This window comes from Grammomys surdaster, unplaced genomic scaffold (assembly GCF_004785775.1).
Source record: "Grammomys surdaster isolate TR1022 unplaced genomic scaffold, NIH_TR_1.0 126398, whole genome shotgun sequence".
Taxonomy (NCBI): Eukaryota; Metazoa; Chordata; class Mammalia; order Rodentia; family Muridae; genus Grammomys; species Grammomys surdaster.
The window spans coordinates 1250677-1273816 of NW_021621192.1; the positions used below are offsets into that span (position 1 = coordinate 1250677).

At 33.4% G+C, this 23140-nt stretch overlaps 2 protein-coding genes and 1 pseudogene across 2 annotated transcripts; 1 reads left to right on the forward strand and 2 right to left on the reverse strand.

The window, feature by feature from the left end:
* The first annotated feature begins 1026 nt into the window (after positions 1-1026).
* On the forward strand, positions 1027-1954 carry LOC114614675 (annotated as a pseudogene).
* A 5317-nt stretch (positions 1955-7271) lies between these two features.
* LOC114614637 (olfactory receptor 5AC1-like) lies at positions 7272-8192 on the reverse strand. Its single transcript, XM_028760269.1, has one exon. It carries the CDS (start codon positions 8190-8192, stop codon positions 7272-7274), a length of 921 nt encoding a protein of 306 aa, XP_028616102.1.
* Positions 8193-18434: 10242 nt separating this feature from the next.
* On the reverse strand, positions 18435-19370 carry LOC114614641 (olfactory receptor 5AC1-like). The gene has a single exon (XM_028760272.1). The coding sequence runs from the start codon at positions 19359-19361 to the stop codon at positions 18435-18437; it is 927 nt and encodes a 308-aa protein (XP_028616105.1). The 5' UTR covers positions 19362-19370.
* Between the last annotated feature and the right edge of the window lie 3770 nt (positions 19371-23140).

Here is a 23140-nt window from a genome sequence, read left to right on the forward strand (position 1 = left end):
ACCAGCCTTAGACCATGGTGATCTGATAGGATGCAGGGGATTATTTCAAATTTTTTGTGTCTGTTGAGGCCTGTCTTGTGCCCAATTATATGGTCTATTTTGTAGAAGGTACCATGAGGTGCTGAGAAAAAGGTATATTCTTTTACTTTAGGGTGAAATGTTCTATAGATATCTGTTAAGTCCATTTGGTTCATAACTTCTGTTAGTTTCACTGTATCTTTATTTAGCTTCTGTTTCCATGATCGATCCATTGCTGAGAGTGGGGTGTTGAAGTCTCCCACTATTATTGTGTGAGGTGCAATGTGTGTTTTGAGCTTTAGTAAGGTTTCTTTTATGAAAGTCGATGCTCTTGTATTTGGCGCATAGATATTCAGAATTGAGAGTTCATGTTGGTTGACTTGTCCTTTGACAAGTATGAAATGTCCTTCCTTATCCTTTTTGATAGCTTTAAGTTGAAAGTCGATTTTATTGGATATTAGAATGGCTACTCCCGCTTGTTTCTTAGGGCCATTTGCTTGAAAAATTGTTTTCCAACCCTTTACTCTAAGGTAGTGTCTGTCTTTGTCGCTGAGAAGTCAAAATCTCACTATTTGCAGATGATATGATAGTATACTTAAGTGACCCCAAAACTTCCACCAGAGAACTCCTAAATCTGATAAACAACTTTAGCAGTTTTGTTTATTAAGCCTTTAACATAGTAAACTATCTATGAAGTACACTTGACTGCTCTTACTCATATTATTCTTAGGAATGGAAACTAATTTTTCACATGAACTTTAAGTTGAAGGTTTGTAGGTTTAGATAACCTTGCTAGACTGAAAAGTAAAGTATCTGCCTTCAATTTAGTTGTCACTTTGTATTTCTCTTTCATTATAAGAAACTTACAGTGAGTATTTACGTAAAGCAATGAAGGCAAATATTTAAACCTAGTTGAGAATCGACACATTGAAATGTACTAGTAACAAATATCTCCTGATTCACAATTCTGTTCTCACTGTTTCATCTTAACGGTTGTCCAAGTCAGATATGGTGGAAAGGAATTGGACTCTGGTGACTGAATTTATTCTCACAGGACTCACTGAGCATCCCGAGTTGCAGGTTCCGCTCTTTCTGGTTTTCCTCATCATCTACCTCATCACCATGGTGAGCAACCTTGGACTAATTGCCCTCATCTGGAACGACCCCCACCTTCACACTCCCATGTACTTCTTCCTCAGCAGCTTAGCCTTTGCTGATGCATGCACTTTATCCTCTGTGACCCCCCCCCAAGATGCTTGTCAATTTTTTATCAACAGATCGTGAGATATCCCTGATTGAGTGCTTCACCCAATTTTACTTTTTTTGTTCCAGTGCAACCACAGAATGTTTCCTCCTGCTAGTGATGGCCTATGACCACTATGTGGCCATATGCAATCCCCTACTTTATCCATCGGTGATGTCCAACAAGCTCTGTGCTCAGTTAATAGTTGTTACGTATTTTATAGGTGTTTCGAATTCAACAATTCACATGGGTTTGCTAATTAGATTAACGTTCTTCAAGTCCAAAGTTATAGACTATTTCTACTGTGAAACTGTACAATTATTCACAGTTTCTTGCACTGATCCTTCAGTTAACGTGCTTGTGGTTTTTATCTGCTCAATCTTTATACAAGCCTTCACATTTGCGAATATTGTAGTCTCCTCAACCCGTGTGATCTTTGCCATTCTCAGAAAGAAGTCTGAGAAGGGCAGAAGCAAAGCCTTCTCCATCTGCAGTGCCCACTTGCTCTCTGTCCCTTTATTCTATGGAACTCTCTTCCTCATCTATATCCTTCCTGGGTCTGAGCCAGCTGAAGATAAAGAACAACTATTTTCTTTATTTTACACAATAATTATCCCCTTTATCAACCCATTGATTTATAGTCTGAGGAACAAAGAGGTTCTAGGAGCCCTAAGAAGACTAATAAAGAAATAAACATTTCTTACACATTTCAATTGTTTTTTCTCTTTATCTTAAAACAAGAACAAGACACAAACAAAAGAACCCAACACACCTCAAGTTTACTGTATGAGCCACTACTCTGTCCTTTGAGCAAACAGCTGTTTTATTGAGCTCAGAATGAAGGCAGATAGTATCTTGTTTCAGTTTAGTGCCTTGTGTTATACATTTCCTTGCATGTACATCTAGGGATGATTAGTTAACATTGTCTAAAGCTATGTTGTTTAGGAGCATTGTGCTTCATTACACATCAGCATTTTTGTTTATGTAAATGAGAAACATGAACTGAAATAAATGAGTACTTGGCTGCTAGGATAAAAGTTAATAACCGAACTGTCACTTGTAACTGTTGGGAAAGCCAAAATCAGATGGTAAGAAATATGGAGATGCACAGCCAGACATTACTCAGAGAGTAAGAGACCTTAGAATACTCAGCCCTAAATGAGATGTCTCCATCAAATTGCTCTCCTCAGAGCTAAGGGAACCCCGTGGTATAGGATGTAGAAAGAGGTTGTAGAGGACTAAAAAGAAAAGCCCCTCTAAACCAATATGAACAAAGCACCTATAATATTAGAAGTTGAAATAGTGTACAAAGAGTCTGCACAGCTTGGCACCAGCTTCCCTGTGTTTTGATTTTGTCTTCAAGTTTAGTGTTTTTATGGGATTCTTGAATTTGTGAATGGGTAGGTCTCTCATTCTTCTGGCTTATCTTTAGGCTCTTTTCCTTCTGTTGGTTTGTCTCATCTGATTTCAATGTGATAGTTTTTGTTTTATTTTATATTTTATTTTTGTTATACCTAAAAAAGGATGAAAAATGTATGAATAAAAACCTAGTCACTGAAGTAAAGGTTAACAACAGAACTGTCACTTATACTTGATGGGAGGAGAAAATCAGTTCTCTCCAAGAGAATGACCCTGGGTGTTTCAGAATATGTTCACAAGTAGTTGACCAATATAAAGTGGACTCCATAGGTGTATATGTGTGTGTGCATTATTTAATTAAAATTTTGTTTTTTAAGGTGTGGCTTTATTTTTTTTTTGCTTAGTTTGGGAGTTTTTGTTGTTGTATGTGTTATTGTTTGTTTTTTGAGAAAAGACTTAAAGTTGAATGGATAGGGATGGGGAAAAGATTTAAAAGGACTCAGAGGTGAGAAAGAATATGACTAAATTATATTTAAATTTAAAAATTGTTTTAAGTAAAAATAATCTTAAACATATTTAGAGTAGTTACATAAATGAGTCTATAAATACTAATGGGTGGTGATGGCTCAGTGGGTACAGGCATTCCTCCAAAGACTAATAACTTGAGCTTGATCCTCAGGATGGTAGGGTTGAGGCCAGAGTCAGCTCCCAACAGAGGGCTTACCAACTCAATCTTTGAAACCCAATCTGGTACAATAAACTGGCATGTTTAAATATAAAAGTTAAAGTTTCTCATTTATCCGTTATCATATACACATATATATTTATATTTTAAATTATTATGTCCCAAGGGACCCAGAAATTCATGCAACTTTGTATCCTTTAAAATGTTTTAATGACTCACGGACTCCAAACTTTAGAGTTCATATACTTATGAGTGTAGACTATTTTCTAGATTCTAATAACTAGAGAGTGACCAATCTACCGAGAACCACATGATTTTCCCCAAAGCTACCATATGTCCTCATTTAGGAGTGTGGGAACCTCAGGAAATTCTCCCTACTGTATCCTAGAATGTTGACTGGTGTGATTTTGTTTGGGTTGTGTGAAGACAACCACAGCTACTCTGAGATCATGAGTTTGGCAGCTCTCTTATGCCCAAAAGACATTGTTTCTCTCTACTTTCTCAAAGATTTGGCTCCTACAATCTTTTTACGATGTCTCTGAGTCTTGATGAGGATTGCTATAAATGTCCTGTTTATAGCTGAATACTCCACTAATGTTTATTCTGTGCACTTTGGCAAGTTGCATGTTTCTGCTTTAATAACCATATACTGTACATATAAACTTCTCCAATGAGGTCTGATATTTACATAGAGTTATATGAATTTAGAGGTCATTTTAATACAACACTTATCAAAATAATATTAAGTTTACCTTTGTGACCTCTTGATGAATTTTTGGACAGATTTGTAATATACATTTTTATCCCTGAGATTAGGCCTTACAAAAAATCAGGAAATGATTGGTTATCCCTATAACATTCATGCCACTTATACATCCATGGGTATATCTTGCCATCCTAGTCATTATTGAAGCTCACAGTATCCATAGCAGGTTTAGACTATTGATGGATTTCCCCCATCAGTCTGCATAGCATTTTCCAGTAATTTGTGAGCTAGCCAGCAAAGAGGAATCTTCCTCTTCAGTATTGACCTGATTTTTGTACCTTTAGCAATTGAGTCTTTCCACCAAGATCTTTTTGAGAACCAAGAGCAATGGAAAAATTTATATTGCTTTGTGGTCTTAGTAGCATCCTCTAAATAACAACTTGAGTGCTGGTGTCCCATATCTAGCACTAGTTTTTTTTATTTGGGACCCTATGGCTTCTGGGAAGATCACAATCCCCTGTGTAGTGTAACTCCAATTAAACAGATATATCTTATAAACTAGAATGTTCCTATATAGCTTTTTCAAATATTTTGAGATAGTTATAACTCCTCCAAGTCCCTTCTCTACTAATATTTTAAGAAATTGGGACATTCCCAAAGGACAAAACTTGTATTATTTGTAGTGAGTTGGTCTGATGCTGCTATATATACAAATGCTAAGTACTGACCCACCAAGATCTGGTTGCCCCCAATGAGAAGATACAGGGATAAGAAGATACCCAGGGATGAGGAGATCTTTACATACATCAAGTAATGCTGTGTAACATTTCAGTCCATGTTAATTGGTTAATAAAAGGCTAAAGCTTGTGATTAGGCCCGACACATGTAACATTCTAATTTCAACATCCAGTACAGCTCCACATGAAAAAATAAAGTAAATATGTTGTATACTTATAAAGTTTCAAGGAAATTATTGTCAGGAATGCATTAAAGGTGTTGGTTTAATTCAGACAAAGATTAGTCTCTTCTATTTTCTCTTATGTCTTCTGTCTTTCTTCTCATTTTCTTCTCACTTCTTCTTCTCTTCCTCCTTTCCTCCTTTCCTTATTATTTGTAATTGTATCATCTAAGTTTTATATATAAGAATTATTACACATAATTTCTCTTAAATAAGCCTCAACATCAAACTGTTCTGGCATCATTATAAAAATATCTGTTCTCATTGTCATACTGGTTATCCAAATTTAAATACAGTAAGATAATCAATCAAGTTAAAGTAAAGGAATCACTCAATACTTATTTAGTTAAGCATTTTAGCCAGACTTATTCCATTTTAAGCAAGAATGTCAAAGAATAAACCAGAAACACTGTGGAGTCCTTGAATTCCCGTATACACATTTATTGGTCTTGGTCCCTGAATACCATCTGACCGACTGAATGAGCACAAGGAAGATCAGAACCAAGGACTGTCAAATTCTTACTTTGAGTAGCTTAACTATTTATTACCTTGTATTCAGGAGTACTTAGCATGCTTTCATCTGCCAGTAAGTCAGTATTTCATAAAATACAGGCTATAAAGTAGAAAACCTTGACTACGAAGTAGAACAACAGATCCACAAACATTTCCATTAAGTAATCACTTCAAGCAAACTCTAGCAATAATGACTATCTTGTGTTAAGACTATGAGTATCCAAATATTAACTTCTTCAACTGAAAGAATCTGTTAAGTGTTTTCCATACAAGGCAGTCTAGTGTAAGACAGATGATTTTATTAAAAATAAGACAGGTAAAATTACACTTTACTTGTGTGGCTATAGAGACAAAAAAGAGTATATAAATGTGTATCATATGCATGAAAAATAAATGTTTTGTGAGTTTTTAAGTAACTACAGGGATTTATGTCAATACCTTGAAAATGCCAATGGTAAAATGTAGAAAAAGTTTGCTAGGAACACAAGTAGACATGTTATGGAAAATTTTACTCTAATATTTGTAAAATAAATCACACAGACTATAAAGTATTGTGAAAGTTTTCTTTAAGTGCAGATTGAATGTAAAATATTGTCACAGGTAATATTTTTGTAAGAAATTTTTTCCTTGATATTGGAAACCTGATATAAAGAATCTGAAAGTTATAATGTAGAAACTATACTTCCCTTAAAAGTATTTTCATCAAGAGATTTGTGATAAAAGATATTTGTTTCATACTTAAATATTTAGCCAAACTATATGGCAAGGTTCTTGGCATTATTAAATTAACAATAACTAAATTGTCTTATAAATGCTCACAATTATGAAACTTTCTCCATTTTATGATTATTTTTCTTAATAAACTTTTCTGGAAAAGCCAGATTGAGTGAGGAATATGATTATGTTGTTCACAGTTTATTGATTTAATTCTATGTAATATGAATAAAATATAAAATTGTGAGACTAGATTCTCAGCCGCTAGTTGAGAGAGAATTCATTGCCACATATCACCCTAGCAAATTCCTACAATTCTTATATGCTCCTTCTTCTCTTACCTTCTGTTCAAATATTGTTATCAGTGAAAATGGCAACCAGAAGGCTGATTTCTTACATTTATTTTACTATACCAAAATATAAAATTTATAAATTCTTGAATACATCACTACTTGCAATATTAATACAAATATATGTTGAGTTATAAGCATTAGCAATAAGTTATTTTAATACTCTACCCTTTTAAACATCCTAATTTCCATTTGTCCTCTTAAGATGCTCCAATATTGTTTTAAACTTTCCTAACACTTGTCCTTAAATTCTACACTTCTTGAGAATATATTTTACCAAGAGAAAGAGAATCAGATTCATTTTTATTATTCTAGAGATGCCAAAAATCTAAAAAAAGCTACATTAATTTGCTGGGCTAGGGTCATTCAAGAAAATAACTTTGTATTCCTGTCTCAGTTGTGATAATCTTTTATTAATCATTTCTCATTATTTGTAAGTAGTATTCCCAACTACTCCTCATAAAATTGGAATCTCCTAAGAGACACTAAGTCTGTAGAAGCCAAATGCTCAGTTGCAAAGGAGCATAGTTAGTGTTTCTGGATGCACTAACGGTGGGTTACATTGCCAAACCTCACTAGAAAGCATAATGAGAAGCTCACGGCCTTCTAAGGGAGCTTGTGAGCATCTGGTAACATGAAAGAGCATATTCCAATCCATAACTCTATAGATTGTCCACCCCTCTTTAAGATAGAAGAAATATGCTGAAACTTAAGTTTGCAAATATTTATTTCATTTTTCTTTTCAGGGCAGCTGTTACCTCTTTGTTTCTCAGACTATATATAAAAGGATTTAGAAAGGGAATTATTACCGTGTAAAATAAAGAATACATTCTGTCCTTATCTTTACCTGATCCAGACCCAGGACTCACATACATGAGAAAAAGTGTGCCATAGAACAAAGAGACAGAGAGTAGGTGGGCACTGCAGGTGGAGAACGCTTTGCTTCTTCCCCTCTCAGACTTTGTTTTCAGGATGGTCGAAAGGACAGAGAAGTAGGAGACAATAATAGTCATAAAAGTAAAACCTTGTATCAAAGCTGAAAATATTAAAACCAGAAGGACATTAACTGTAGGATCAGTGCAGGAAATTCTGAATAATTGCAAAATTTCACAGTAGAAATAGTGTATGATGTTGGATTTGCAGAAATTTAATCTCACTAACAAACCCACATGAATTGCTGAATGTAGAAAACCTACAATAAATGAAACATGTATAAATTGCATACAGAGGTTATTGGACATCATCACCGGATAAAGTAAAGGGTTGCATATGGCCACATAGCGGTCATAAGACATCGCTGACAGTAGGAAACATTCTGTCGTTGCACTGGAACCAAAGAAATAAAACTGGGTGAAGCACTCAACCAAGAATGTTTTGTGATCCTTAGATAAAAAATTGACAAGCATCTTTGGAGTCACAGAGGATGAAGCACATGCATCTGCAAAAGCTAAGCTTCCCAGAAACAAGTACATGGGAGTATGGAGGCGAGGGTTCTTCCAGATGAGAGCAATCAGTCCAAGATTGCCCACCATGGTGATGAGGTAGACGGTGAAGAAAACCAGGAAGAGCGGAACCTGCAACTCGGGACGCTCAGTGAGTCCTGTGAGAACAAACTCTGCCACCACAGTCTGGTTTTCTATTGTCATATCTACCCCAAACAATCACTAGAATGAAAGAACAAGTAAGGAACAGTCACAAAGAAATGATACAATTGTTATGACTTGTGCTGCTGATGTATTCCTAAGGGGAGATTTCGTTCATTAGTGTTTATATATATTTTATCCTTATTTGTCTACTTTTAAAAACTCATTATTTTTAATTAAAATATAATTATGTAATTTTTTTCCATCTCTTTAACATCTCCCATTTATCTTTCCTTGCTCTTTCTCAGATCCATGGCCTCTATTAATTTATTTACTCTTATATATGCCATATATTTGTATATATCAGTATATATCCATAAATTTATAAATACAATATGTTCAGTTTTTATAGTGTCTACTTTTATATACACAGTATGTCCTCAAAATAATTCACTCAATATGGATAGTTTAATGAAAATTATTTTCAGTCTGACAAGGTTATAAAAATTCTCTGTTATAGTATATGTTTGGAATTCAAGCACTGTAAAAATGTTAAAGAGGTTTTTCTGTAATTTCAGTAATGTAATATTCCATTTGTTCCTCTATGTTTTGTCATTATTATGAATGCAAATTTTACTATTTCCATAAAATCAAGGATTTATTCATAACCAATAGTATCTGAAGAAACTCAAGGTTTTCTTAATTTTTTTCCCTTCTTGATAATAAGGTCTTTGGTGGTCTATAACTTGCTTTATAGATTAAGTTTATCTTAAACACACCATGGTCCTCCTGTCTCTGCCACGTGATATCTAGGTTTGCAAATGTGTGCTATGTTTTGCTTAATGTTTTTGAAAAGGAAAAAATTATTCTTGGAGGTAAATATATGGATTTCTATGTTATTTCTACATGTGCCAACATCCTTATTTATATAATCATATTGATGCTTAAGGAACATAACAATATTTTACCATGAGAAAATAAAATAAAAGCAGGACTTACGCAATTTTAAAATATAAGCAGTTGCTATCTTTCTAAAAGTTAAAAAACACCATAAGTAACCAATTGTAAGCTGTCAGTTTATTTTTACTGAAAAACCAAGAGAAATGAATGAGTTTCAAAATCTTTAACTGTACATTATAGTGAAAGAGCCATTATAGGAACGAACCCATAACATTATTATTACTTTTATCTTTCAGATTATATTATAATCACAGTAATTCTTCCCATTTCTCTCTCTCAATCCTCCTATATACCCCACCATGTTATTTCAAAGTCATGGCCTCTTTATTTCATTAATTGTTAAATGCTTTAAGTTGAAAATTATAAGAGATTTATGTCCTGAACTAATTAATCCAATTTTCTGTATGAACTCCAACAACCAAAGTAAGAATACCCCTACTAGCAGGATATGAATCAAACAATAAACACTGTTTTGTAAAGTTTTCTCTTCATAAATTTAAGAGTGTGTTATACACGAGAGGTATAAGAATCTTATTTTCATAACGTTCTTTATCAACTCATAATCTTATTATTTGTGAAATTAAAGAATTTTTATTACACACACACACACACACACACACAAACACACAACACACACACACACAGGCAAACTTTTCTCATCTAAAAACAAAATAAGTAGTCATTGAGCATCAGACTGTACTTCAGTTAGGAAAAACCTACATAAAAATTGAATATGTTGAAACGTTCTAATCTTTCATTCATTTCATGTTACTAGAACTTTACATTCAAACCTTCTGACAATTTGTTACCTTCATGAACAATGAATTAGACTATCATTGTGTTCATGTGGGTAATTTCTGGTGTTAATATTTTGGGGCTGACTTTCTTTAAGATTATGTAGTATTTTAAGCTCCTGTTTATATGCTTTGTTATCTGCAAACACATTGCAAAACTGAAACAGAATCATGCAAAGGTTTTCTCTCTCACCTAAATCCTTTAAAACAGTAGAAAACTGGAACACTGACAATTTTCAGGAAGAAGCACAAAAAGTGTAGGAGAAGCAGTATTATTTGCGTGGAAACTCCAAACAATAAGGAGACAACATTTCTTATTTTTATTTCAAAATGATTCTACAAACACTTCCAAAGTCCCTTAATGCTTCCCAGAGATTCCCCAGGAGGGTGAAGTCAATGTTATTCCTGGCATTGTGAGCTAATCACCAAATTATCAATATAACTAGTTACATAGTGTGTTCTGTTTATAGAATATCAGGGAACTAAGGTAATAGTAAGCTTCTTCACTTTTATTTTGTTTTCAGTTTATTTTATTATTTTATTGAAAGTAGATTTTTTTTATACAATACATTCTGATTATGGTACCACCTGCTCCCAGTCCTCCCCATTCTTCAGCTCACCTCCCATTCAGATCCACATTCTTTTTGTCTCTTCTTAGAAAACAAGGAGGCATATAATGAACAATAATAAAATAAAATACAATAAGATAAAACAAAAACAATGTGTAAAAGAATAAAACAAACAGAAGAAAAAGAGCCAAAGGAAAAGCACAAGGAATATATAGGCACAGAAACATCCACATTTATACACACAGGAATCCTGTAAATCACAAAAGCAGGAGCCATAATATTTATGAAAATGAATTATGTTTAAAAAATAAAATTTAGAACAAAAAACCACCCTGACTCAGCATTATTAGACAAAGAACTTCCAAAGATGCCATTTAATTCATTTTGTTTGGGCCTTCTGCTGCTGGGCATGAGACCCACACTTAAGAGCCATTTATTTCCTCCCTGAGACTCTCTTGAAGAAATTTCCCATTTCTTTTTACAAGGCCATAGCTACCCTAATACTTACACCACAGAAAGACCTAAGAAAGAAAGTATTACAAACCAATTTCTCTTATGAGCAAAGACACAAAAATTCTCAATAAACTACTTGTAATCTGAATCCAAGAACACATCACAAAGATGGTCCAGTACAATCACGTAGGCTTCGTGCCAGGGATGGCTCAATATACAAAAATCAATAAATGTAATCTTCCACATAAACAGACTGAAAGAAAAAAAAAGAAATACATGATAATCTCATTAGATGCAGAAAAGGCCTTTGCCAAAATCTGGCACCTTTTTATGATAAAAGTCTGGGAAAAATTAGGGATACAAGGGACATACCTCAACATAATAAAGGCAGTTTAATCCTAATGACTGGATTTACAAGTGCCCACCACACCCACCTAGGACTTAGGTGTGTGCTGGGGATCCAAACTCCAGTCTTCATGCTTGCACCACAAGGCTTGTCCCACGGAACCACCTCTCCAGGCCCTGGGCCACATTATTTTATACTTTCACAAATAATGTATCAGTTCCAATGACCACACTGGATTGTCTTACCTTATATAAAGAAGTGTGGTTTTAACATGCAAAAAAATTAAATAAATAAATAAATAAATAAATAAATAAATAAATAAAGGCAATTTAAAGGAAACTCATAGCCAACATCAACTTAAATGGAGATAAACTTAAAACAATTCCACTAAACTCAGGAACAAAAAAAGTTGTTCACTTTCTCCATAGCCATTTGATATAGCATTTGAAGCTTTAACTAGAATAAGAAGACAACTGAAAATCAAGGGGAACAAATTTTAAGGGAAGAATTCAAGCTATATTTCTTTGCAGCTAATAAGATTGTGTACATACGTGACCTTAAAAAATCCACCAGGGTACTCTTCCAGCTGATCTACAATTTCAGCAAAGAAACTGAATACAAAACTGACACACGAAAATCAGTAGCATTTAGGATACAGATGGCAAATGGACTAAGAAAGAAATCAGGGAAATAACGCTTTTCAAAATATCCTAAAAAATATAAAATATCCTGGAGTAACTTTAATCAAGAAAGTGAAAAAGTTGTATGATCTAATTCCTCTTAATATTTCATAAGTTAACTAAAAACTTGAGTTTCCACTTAGAAATACCGAATGTGTTTTACATGTCACAACCTCAAATCTGAGACTATGATATGTGCTGATTGTAGGCTTCAAACTGACATTCTCTTGGATTTTGCTACCTCAGCAAACAAAATTACCAAAAATTTATTACGCAAACAAACCAGGAAAATATCATTGAACCCCCTTCACCTCAATGCCTTTATTTCTACCTTCACAAAGTCCTCAATTCTTTATTAATATTTAGTAAACATAAATATTTTTCTATCTCCATAATTGACCTAAAAATTCTAAAACTGTCCCTTGAAAGTATAAATATTGGGAGAGAAGAGAAAGAGGGCAGAAGACATACATTGGTTTGCTGGAATCTTCACGGAATCAATTGGAGAATGTTAATAAATAACAACTATCAGAAGAAATGTATGGTGGTTGACATCTTTACTTTTAATAGTAAAGTAAAATAGGAAATTTCATGTAACAGAACAGGAAAACTGAGTCTTTCCAGAAGTGATCCATGAATCTTGGAGGACAGCATACCCTTTCATTGAATAGGAGCAACAACAGCAGATAAGAGAAGTGTTGGTTTAATACAGAGAGGCTCAAAAACTAGGAACTGTACTTGAGTAAAAGACTTTGCAAAGGGAATAAGGGGAAGGAAGCAGACAAAAATTGTCTACAGATTTCAAAGCAATCTAATAAAAATTTACATGTTTTTACAGAAATGATCATAAAAGTTGATAGCTTTTGATTATTATTATTGTTATATACATATATAAATATATATGTTTGTATGCACACACAGAATATATATAAAACAAAACATGAAACACACACATATATACATACATGTATATATCACATATATACATACATGTATATATACATATATGTACACATATATACATATACATACACATACACATATACATATGTGTTTATTTTTGTTGTGTGCCTTAATGGTTTTGAGATTACCACATTACATTGTACAGCAAGTAAGATGGCTCACTTCTGGCAGAGACTAACTCTTCTTCCAACAGTCATTAGTTGCCCATAGTTCTTTGTCTAAGGGTGGAATCCTGTGAAATTTTTTCCCCTTCCATGCTAACATGTCAATTGATATTGCCACTTTTCTTGTCTTGTTTATGTGGCTTTTCTAGGAGAGACTATCTCACAGCAGACTTCCTGGTGTTCTGACTCTATCTTTCTGCCCTTTCTCCTGCAATATTCTCTGCACTATAGATACAGGAGCTATGAAATAGATGCATCTATTGGTGCTGGGTACTCCATGATCAGTTGGTCTTTGTGTTGTGTCTATATGGTTTTCTGTGATGGTCTCCACCTGCTGTAAAGAGAAGTTTCTTTGGTAAAGAGTGGTCGCTTCACTTCTCTGTGGTTGTAAAGATAAGATCTAACCAACTTGCCAGGGCTAGTGAGGTCATGGGTCTTAGAAAAGAATCTAATCCTGCCACTTTGCTAGAGCAACATAATCCCTTACTACATTACAAATCTTATTCTTATAGCTGCTGGTAATAATCTCTTCCTATCTAGAAATTCTTGCTGTAGTTACTCTTTGTATAGGTGCAAATAACTTTTAAAAGGTTTGAATTTTGTCATATGATTTAAATACACATTACCAGTACATAATTTGTTCAGACTTACCTTTCTTTCTATTGGTCATATGTTCATTACATAAGTGTGTAGAATAATTTTTAAGAACAATAATAGGACATTGTCATTACAATGGATGAGGCTTTAGTACGAAAATTCAGACAATAAAGATTCCATCCATTTCAAAGAAATAGAATAATTATAGCCCTTTCCCAAGATCAGGAGAGTAAACTGGCTTCCTTAAAGATGAAGTTAATTTTTCATGACACATGTTAAAAATAACCTATTTCCCACACTTAGTACTCATATGTGTGTTTTCTTTCAAGGATCATAGTAAATTTTTCCATTAAGGTAGTAAAACAGGCAAGGCAGGAAGAACCAGTAGCCCAGCATCCTGGAATCATCATGATCCACTTTTGACATTTGTGGCCTTTGTTATTGGACATAGACTGAACAAAAAATATCAATGAGAATACAGAAATCACTCTTACAGCAGCTGTAGTGTCTGGGAGACCCATCACCCATGATTTTGTATGAACATGTCAACTACACATTTCTGAGATACAAACCTTTTCATTGTGCTCAACTTGTGACCTCCATAGTTCTCATGGGGAAGCCTTTAAATGGGGTCTTTAGATAGCTGTGCTCATTCTCAATAAAAAATATACATAAGTACCTGCAGATTTCTTTTATATCATGATATTAAGATTTAGCACTACCTTTATGTAAAAGTTCTTTATCTGATAAATCTTCGAACTTTTGATTAAATTTTACACCACAAAGTCAGGAAAAATATTCATTAGTACGAATACATTTTTGGCTTGAATCGACTGCTGTGAGTACTGGAAACTACATGAACTTCCCTTATATGGGAATATAGCTAGCTTTCTGTGAGCATGTATAGTTTTATCATGTTATCTGTTAAATGTAAATGTCAGATCAAGTTGGAAAAATAAACACGTTGACTGTTATACAAAAGTTTGCAATCCCACCCCAGGAAATACAAACTGAACTACAGTAAAATGTTGGTGACTTTCAGGTTTTGGTCCTTCCCAATCCTCCTGCAGTTTTATTGGAATGTCTTTCTTTAAATAATAGGTTTTTATTTACAAGACTATTTTCAATCTGGGCTTTACTAACTGGTTAAAGCAAATAAAACACACTTGCTTTAGTCATACACTACACAAAATTAATATCTTGAGCTTTGGGAGAATGCATTCCTATGTGATTTGTGAGTAACTCCAAATTATTCTGGTGATAAGACTTAATGTTTACTGTACATTTCATATTTAGTCTTTCTGCTTTGCCAGCACTGTGTGCATGTCTAGCACCTATATTGTGATGAAGCTCTGTAGAATGACAAGTTGAAATTCATCAGACATTTCTAGAACTTCAGAATTTTCTGAAGAAAATTCTAATGCCCTAAAATATATAACTGCTTTTTAAGGCAATATTCCTATGCCACAGTACTTTGTTATAAGGTATACATTTGGCATTTCATCTGCATCATAAAATGAAGATATAAAACACCCAATTCTCTAACTCACAAATAGCATACATTAAAGGGTTGGATTAACTGGAAAGTCCTAAAATGGAGGGTTTTGTAAAGTCAATATGAGTTTAGTGAAAACCTTTTAAGCATCATGTCTCAGGAAGAGCTCTGTTGATACTAAAATTGACTGGTTCACAATGGCAAAGCCAAAAGGAGACTGAGATCCTTCTACTTGAATTGGAAACAACCTTGAAGTCTTTCAACTGTTGAATGGATAATTAAAATAAGATAGTTATATGAAATGGAATTCTATTCAGCTGCAGAGAACATTGGGATCATGAAAATTTGCAGGAAAAAGTAATGAAACTGGAAAATATTATAATGAGTGAGGCAACACAGACCCAAAAATATGAATGCTACATTTCCTCTCTTTGTGGATCTTAGTTTGAAGGCTTTAGATTTGAATATAAAACCTGATTACTGCAGAAGCCAGGAAAGTAGAAAGAGAACATGGGAAAGAGGGAGAAAAGAATAATCCTAGAGTAATAGGAGGAAATAAAACACAGGTTTTATGAAATGAAAAATAGGAAATACTAGGGTGAGAATTCTGACTATGGAGAGAAGATGGACGTTCATACAGAGATAGGGGGAGAAAGGAGAGATAGGTAATCCTTGCGATACTTGAAAAAGTCATGGAGAGTTTAAATAGAGTGTAATTCAATTTAAGTGGATGTCTTGAATGGTCCTGTAGAGTATCTAACAGGCATAGGAAACCTCCCTTTGCACTGTAAGGAGGAGTTGGAGGGGAGAAAGTTAAGGGCAGAAATGATTTAAATATATTACTCAAATATGAAACTCTCAAAACATACATTTAAAGTTAAAATGACAGCCAGCTCTTACCCATTTATCACGTGTGAGACTACAAAAGGACATTGTGTTATATTTCTGAAATGTTTAATTTTCAGTTTTCAGAGGATCATCCTAGAGAACTTGTCTCAGTTATGTTATAGTTCTCCAGTTTGTTTACAATAAACTACAGAACGATTAATTCATTGAATGCTCTTTTAGCTCTTGTGTCTATACTGTCTATAGCAGGGCTTGAATTTTCAATGAATTTTCATTGATAAGTCCCTCAATTTGCCATACCAAATAGCCCCAACTACAAGTTAAGCCAAGATTATACAGGTGAATGATTAAGTTTTTTCTTTGAAGTAATATGATATGAGTATTTTTGTTAAAAGAATTTTGACATAATTATATAATATTTGTAAATTTTAAAAGAGCTATTTTTGTGTGTGTATATGAGTGTTTACCTATATGCATATATATGTACCACATGAGAGTTTTGGTGCTGATGTGAGTCTGAATGTGGCATGTGATCTCCTAGAGACAGGAGTTCTAAAATGTAAGCTGTAAAGTGGATACTGAGAATTGAATTCGGGTCATCTGCAAGAGATACAAGTGCTCTTAACAACTGAGCCCATTTGTATGATTCTAGAGATAGAAAAAGACATTTTAATAACATAGATTTTAAAATGGGAATTTGGACTAACATATTTTATAGCTCATATAGAAAAAACAAAATGTATTTTATATATAAATTATGAAAAATGGATTGAGGACAACTGTAACACATTAACAGTACACTTTAGAGAAAGGATTTTTTTTTAAAAAAAGGTAGGGAAAAAATTACAATGTTTGCAAAAAGAAAATACAAATATTTTTGGTTTTGTTTTGATTTTCTTTTTTAGTTGGTTTTTTTGTTTGTTTGCTTGTTTGTTTTTGCTTTTTCAAGACATAGTTTCTCTGTGTAGCTCTGACTGGCCTGGAATTCTCTGTAGATGAGGCTGGCCTTGACCTCAGAGATCAATCCTCTCTGCCTCCTTAGTGACAAGATTAAAAACATGTACTGCCATGCCCTGCTACAAATAACTGTAAGAAGAGAAAAAAATTAGTTATCTGGGATGATTTTAAAAGAACTTTTGTTACAGAGAAAATATGGCTATTTATTTTAGGGTGAGATGCACATGGTGACTTTTTTCAATAATGTGCACATTCAACTGGGTTAAGTTATTAAAAACATCATATACCCATGTCTTTAAAAGATACCATATAGCTACATTTTTATAGGAAGCATTCCATTTTGTTGGAACCACTGATGTGGCAATAGTAAGCTGTTTCCAAGTAGTAGAATAAAACATATCTGTTAGCTGTCTAAAAACTTAATCTTTTGAAAAGATTATTTTTTCACAAATAAGTTTGCTGGAAGAATTTAATTGGATGTTTTAAAAGAATGAATTATAGATTTCTACAAAATAACACTCAGATAAACTAAAATATACAATTATCACAATATATTATCAATTAATTTACGTCTAATTTGGAAACACAACAATTATCTGTCAATAGTTGAGAATTCATTGGCACAGCTTCTCAGTTCTACAATTTTAGGTGCCATGTCTCTGATGATCTCATAAATTTCACTTGCCAACTCTTACTAAAAGAGATAGAGACAGTAATATCATTGCCAGGTAGCTCTATGGGATTGCTTTTGACTGCAATAAAATTTTATAAGTTATTGAACATATATCCAGAATCCTTGATAAAAATAGCATTTTGGGCTCTAAATAAAAGACATGGCAAATTTTGTTGGTGAAAAATTTAAATTATGGTTACTCAATTTTTCTTCTATCACTACCATTTTTATGATTCAATTTCCTTTTTCATTTTACGCATTATTCAAAAGTACATGTCTTCTCAGGAATGCATTCCACCATGAAACAAAGTTCTATTCTTATCAGTCTACCAATGTTGTTTAGTGGACTAAGGGGTCAAAAACCTTGTTTACTTGTAGATCCTGAGGGGTAAACTATTCACTCCTGCACATGACTGACTGTATTTGTTAGTAGTGATCAGAGTCATGTTTCAGCAAGTGTGTCTCAGGATGGCATAAGAAACTGACAAATTCACAACTGTAAATTTGAAAAGCCAATGAAAATAGTTCATTTGAAAAGCTAACTCTTTCAATAAAATAGAGAATTTTGTTTCTAGACAAGGTGTTTGTAAATGGTGCTACCAAAATTTCACTGAACCCATATGAAAGGAATCACTAGGGCATCAAACATAAGATTCAAAGTTGGATGTCCCCTGACGAGGGTACTGACCCTCCAATATAAAATGGCAGAGTTCTGATCAGTTCTTAGGACCTATTTTTTTCTGTTAATGTTTTCATCTTATTTTTTATATAATTGTGAGGGAGACATGTCTAAAGAATTGTACAATGATCAGTTATTCTTCATTACTCTTCTGAAAGCACCTATAACCTCTTTGTTCCTTAGACTGTAAACAAATGGGTTGAGCAGGGGAATTATTACTGTATAAAATAAAGAAAGCATTTTCTCTTTGTCTCCCACAGGCCCAGATCCAGGGCAAACATAAATGAGAAAAAGAGTTCCGTAGAACAAACAGACAGAAAGCAGGTGGGCACTGCATGTGGAGAAGGCTTTGCTTCTGCCCTTTTCAGACTTCTTTCTCAGGATGGCAAAGAGGACACGCATGTACGAAACCAAGATGGTTACAAAGGTGAAGGCTTGTATAGAAATTGAAAAGATTAAAAGCACAAACATGTTAATTGCTGGATCAATGCAAGAAATGTTGAAAAGTTGTAAAATTTCACAATAGTAATATTGTATAATGTTGGATCTGCAGAAAGTCAGTCTAAATAACAAACCCACATGAATTGCCAAGTGCAGAACACCAAGTAAGTATGTCACAGCTATAAACTGAATACAGAGTCTATTAGACATCAACACTGGATAAAGCAAGGGGTTACATATGGCCACATAGCGGTCGTAGGCCATCACAGATAGGAGAAAGCATTCTGTGGTTGCACTGGAACCCATAAAATAAAATTGAGCAAAGCACTCAACCAGGGATATCTCATGATTTTTGGATAAAAAGTTGAGAAGCATTTTGGGAGTCACAGAGGATGTAGTGCATGAGTCAGCAAAGGCCAAGCAGCTGAGGAATAAGTACATGGGGGTGTGGAGGTGACAGTCCTTCCAGATGAGAACAATCAGTCCAAGATTTCCCACCATGGTGATGAGGTAGATGATAAGGAATAGTAGGAACAGAGCAGCCTTTAGCATGGGACGCTCTGTGAGTCCGACGAGAATAAACTCAGTGACCAGAGTGTGATTTTCTTCTGCCATGTCTGAGCTGGCCAATCACTAAAATGAAAGAATCAGGAAAGACAGGATTCCAGAAAAATTATAAAGTTTTGCTATCATGTCACTATCCCAAATGGATGTTTCTCATGCCAGATTTTAAAATTTTGGTATTTGTTCAACCTAAACAATAATACACCTAAAGTAATATGTACATTTTGTGGGAATCCTTTTACATCTTACAAATGCAGAATGTGTTTGCACTATTTAGAACTGTATAATTTGTTAAAACTCTTGTGAAAAAATAAGATTGGTATACCAACAGTATAAACAGTAAGATTAGTTGAATGTATATTAACTGATATTGAACTGTTGTTTAAAGATTTAATAATCAAGATACTAAGACATTGTATAATAAAGAAGTAGAGTCAGCATAGAATAGATCTCTGATTCTAAATAAAGGAAATTTTAAAAAGCAAATACATGTTTTTATACTGTAGGAAATAGTAATTTATGTGGTAGATTATGCTGTCATCCGGAAATACATAGGAATAAATTCTTATAAAACACACTGCATATACCTAGATGAAAATATAAAACACAACACACACACACACACACACACACACACACACACCCTACTCATGTATGTGAGTTGCATAAATTAAAATGCATCAAAGTGCTCCCTGATGACTAAGGTGAGGAAATTGATGCTTTCCTGTATTACTTGTAGAATACTAATTGCAACTGCCTTTGGGAAAGCAACTTCAGACTATTCAATCTATTTGGATTCCTACCATTCAACCTACCATTCTTTTAGATATACTCTAGAAATAAAAGCAACACTAGATGAAAACAGGTACACAAAGAGTATACAATTTACTTCTGGCCAAGGTGCAATGCATAGAAACAGATAGATATGCCTTTAAAAAAATCAGTCACAAAAAAGAATTATTATCAAGTGTATTGAGAATTACCACAATGTGTACTATTTCAGAGGACCAAAATATACAGAAGTTAAAATAACTATGATCACACTGCAGCCAAATAAGCGACTTTTTTAAAAAAAAATCCTCTTAATTTAAAAATATGGATAAAATACAATAAATTAATAATTCTGATTTTTATGGTACAGGAATAGAGATTTAGATAGGAAATAGGTGAGACAGAAAAGGATAAGCCAACTAGAATTACATAACAACCCACCCATGTAAGTGACAATTGTACTCAAAATTATGTCTATGTGTGCATGTCACTCAATATGTATATTTTAAGGACTAGTTGAAGAATTGCCTGGAACATGTTAAGAAGACTTGAGAACAACAAAGTCCTGGTGCTGTCTTTTTAAAAAATCATTTTATTTACCTTTCAAGTGTTGTCTCCCTTCCCGATCCTGCCTCCATAAGCACCCTACCCCATCCCCCCTCTCCTTAGGCTCTATGAGGGTGCTCCCCAACCCACCCATCCACTCCCACTTCGCCCCTATAACATCTTCCTTCTCTTGAGTATCAAGCCTCCACAGGACCAAGCGCCTCTCCTCCCACTGAGTCCAGACAAGGCAGTCTTCTGCTACATATGTAGCAGGAGATATTTTGTAATGTAAAAATTAAGAAGTATAATTTAAGTTTTTGTATATTAAATTAAATAAAATAGAGAAATAACCTTCAGGGAAATTGCCATAGTCCTTTAGATTTTATAAGTAAGAATATTTTCAGCATCAGTAATACATTTTCTTAATACTCCAAACTTACCTATAATTATATATATATAGGCATCACGAAGAAAGGTTTTAGATATTTTTAATTTTAATGACATTATTGAGTATTCCTCTGTGTGCATCTGTTTAAAATATAAAATTTGTATTTTAAAAAATTGCATGAATAAGAAGATATTTTTGACATTTTGGAGTTTCTGAAAGAACTTCAAAATTTTTATATAAAATTTTTAAAATAAAATGAATAAATAAAAGCAAAACGATTGTTATCATACTTTCAAATATCAAAATATTTATGTGTGCTAAAAAGTACAGAAATTTTCTTTAATGTAATTTTAAAATAAATAGAAGTTTACTTTTCAGAATTGAATATCAGCATAAGGAATGATTTTGAGCTGCTATTCTATCTAACAAAAAAGAAATAACAAAACTTTTGAGAATTTTTACTTTTAAGTACAGAGTTGTAAACATTTCATGGGAAAAATATATAATACAAATTCAAATCCCTAAGATATTTGGACAGATATAACTATTCCAGGTGACTTCAGATATTGCAATGTACAATTGAGCTTAGAATTAATAATCCTTAACTTAATAGTTAAATAATGCAATAATAATTATATAACTTAATAGTTACATAATATACTAGGAGTCATGTGGAGTTTGTGGAAGTTGATTTCTGTACCTTTAGTTCTGTTCTCATTATTCTATGAATTTGAAGAAATTTTATATCTCTCAACCAAAATTGTCATAAGACAGAATTTATCATTGAGAAAAATTACAAATAAGTGAGATTTGCAGGATAACTATGTCTTAATTAAGAAAACTTTTCACACTACAAAATTTTCTCTGAATACCTTGAATTTTCATATCATTACTCAATTTTACTGTTGTTTCCCAAATCAGTGGACACCATCTCAATAATGGTGTTTCTGATGTGGTAAAACTCCAATTGAAATATATATTTTTAGACTGTCATTTATCTGTGTCTTTCCTGTCCTCTTTGCAGTTGGAGATTTTTACAAAATCTATCACATTTTAATTTATGAAAATCATTTTGTACATTTAAAAATTACAAAGGTAAAAAACCAATAATCTGAAAGTCTGCTTTCTCACCCAATTCCTGTAAAACACTGGAAAACTGGAAATGTACTCATTTTCTGGAACTTGTATAAAATATACATACAGATATATGTATTATCTGTGAGCCAGGTTCACCCAGAAACTCCAAAATAAAAAGATTTAGCATGTTTTCTTGCATGACAAACAGATCCTTTAAATCATCTTCAAATTCCCTCATTTCCAAACCATTCCCAGCAGAATAAAGTTAAAGTTGTTCCAATGGGCATTGAGAACAAATCTTTACAATGTCCACGTAACTAGTTACGATAAAAATTCATTGTGTTGACAGAGTTCACAAAATCACTAAGCAAAACTTAGAGTAACTTGATTTTCACTTCTCTTAGTCATAGCTACCTAATTAACTTGATATTAATTTGGAAGTTCCAAAGATACCTTAGAGAATACACGTCAAAATCTGATGAACATCTTTTCATATTTTCTCTCCAACACAGTGTTCTATGTCTAGACAGGGCTACCAAACAAATTGATATGCAAGCCATAAGCCATTCATAACAAAGTGTAAGCTTAACTCTGTTGTTTCAACAATGTCCAATGCATCTTAGTTTGAATTTTTACATGCAGATTTTTCTATCATCACAATTCACTTCTGAATCATCACTATAATTTTCACTGTGTAAACATATACACTATTCTTTCATAGCTGAGATTCTTGTTACAGAGTCTTCCAGTTCTCACAAGAATGGCCTTCATAAAATCCAAATATCTTCACCACTACCCAGAACATACAGCATTCGTCTCACTTAAATGTATAACTTTTTGTGAGGATAAGACTACAGATACATTAATACTCTTAATTAGCCTCATTAAAAATGAGGAACATAACTAATGATGTTATGTAGTCAAAGTCCTTTGGTCATAGTGTATACAAATTATTGACTATAACATTAACTGAAGTTTTAGTCAATCCAAATGTCTTAGCTGATTGACAGAGCGAGACTTCTCTGCCTCAAGTATAATATATATATAT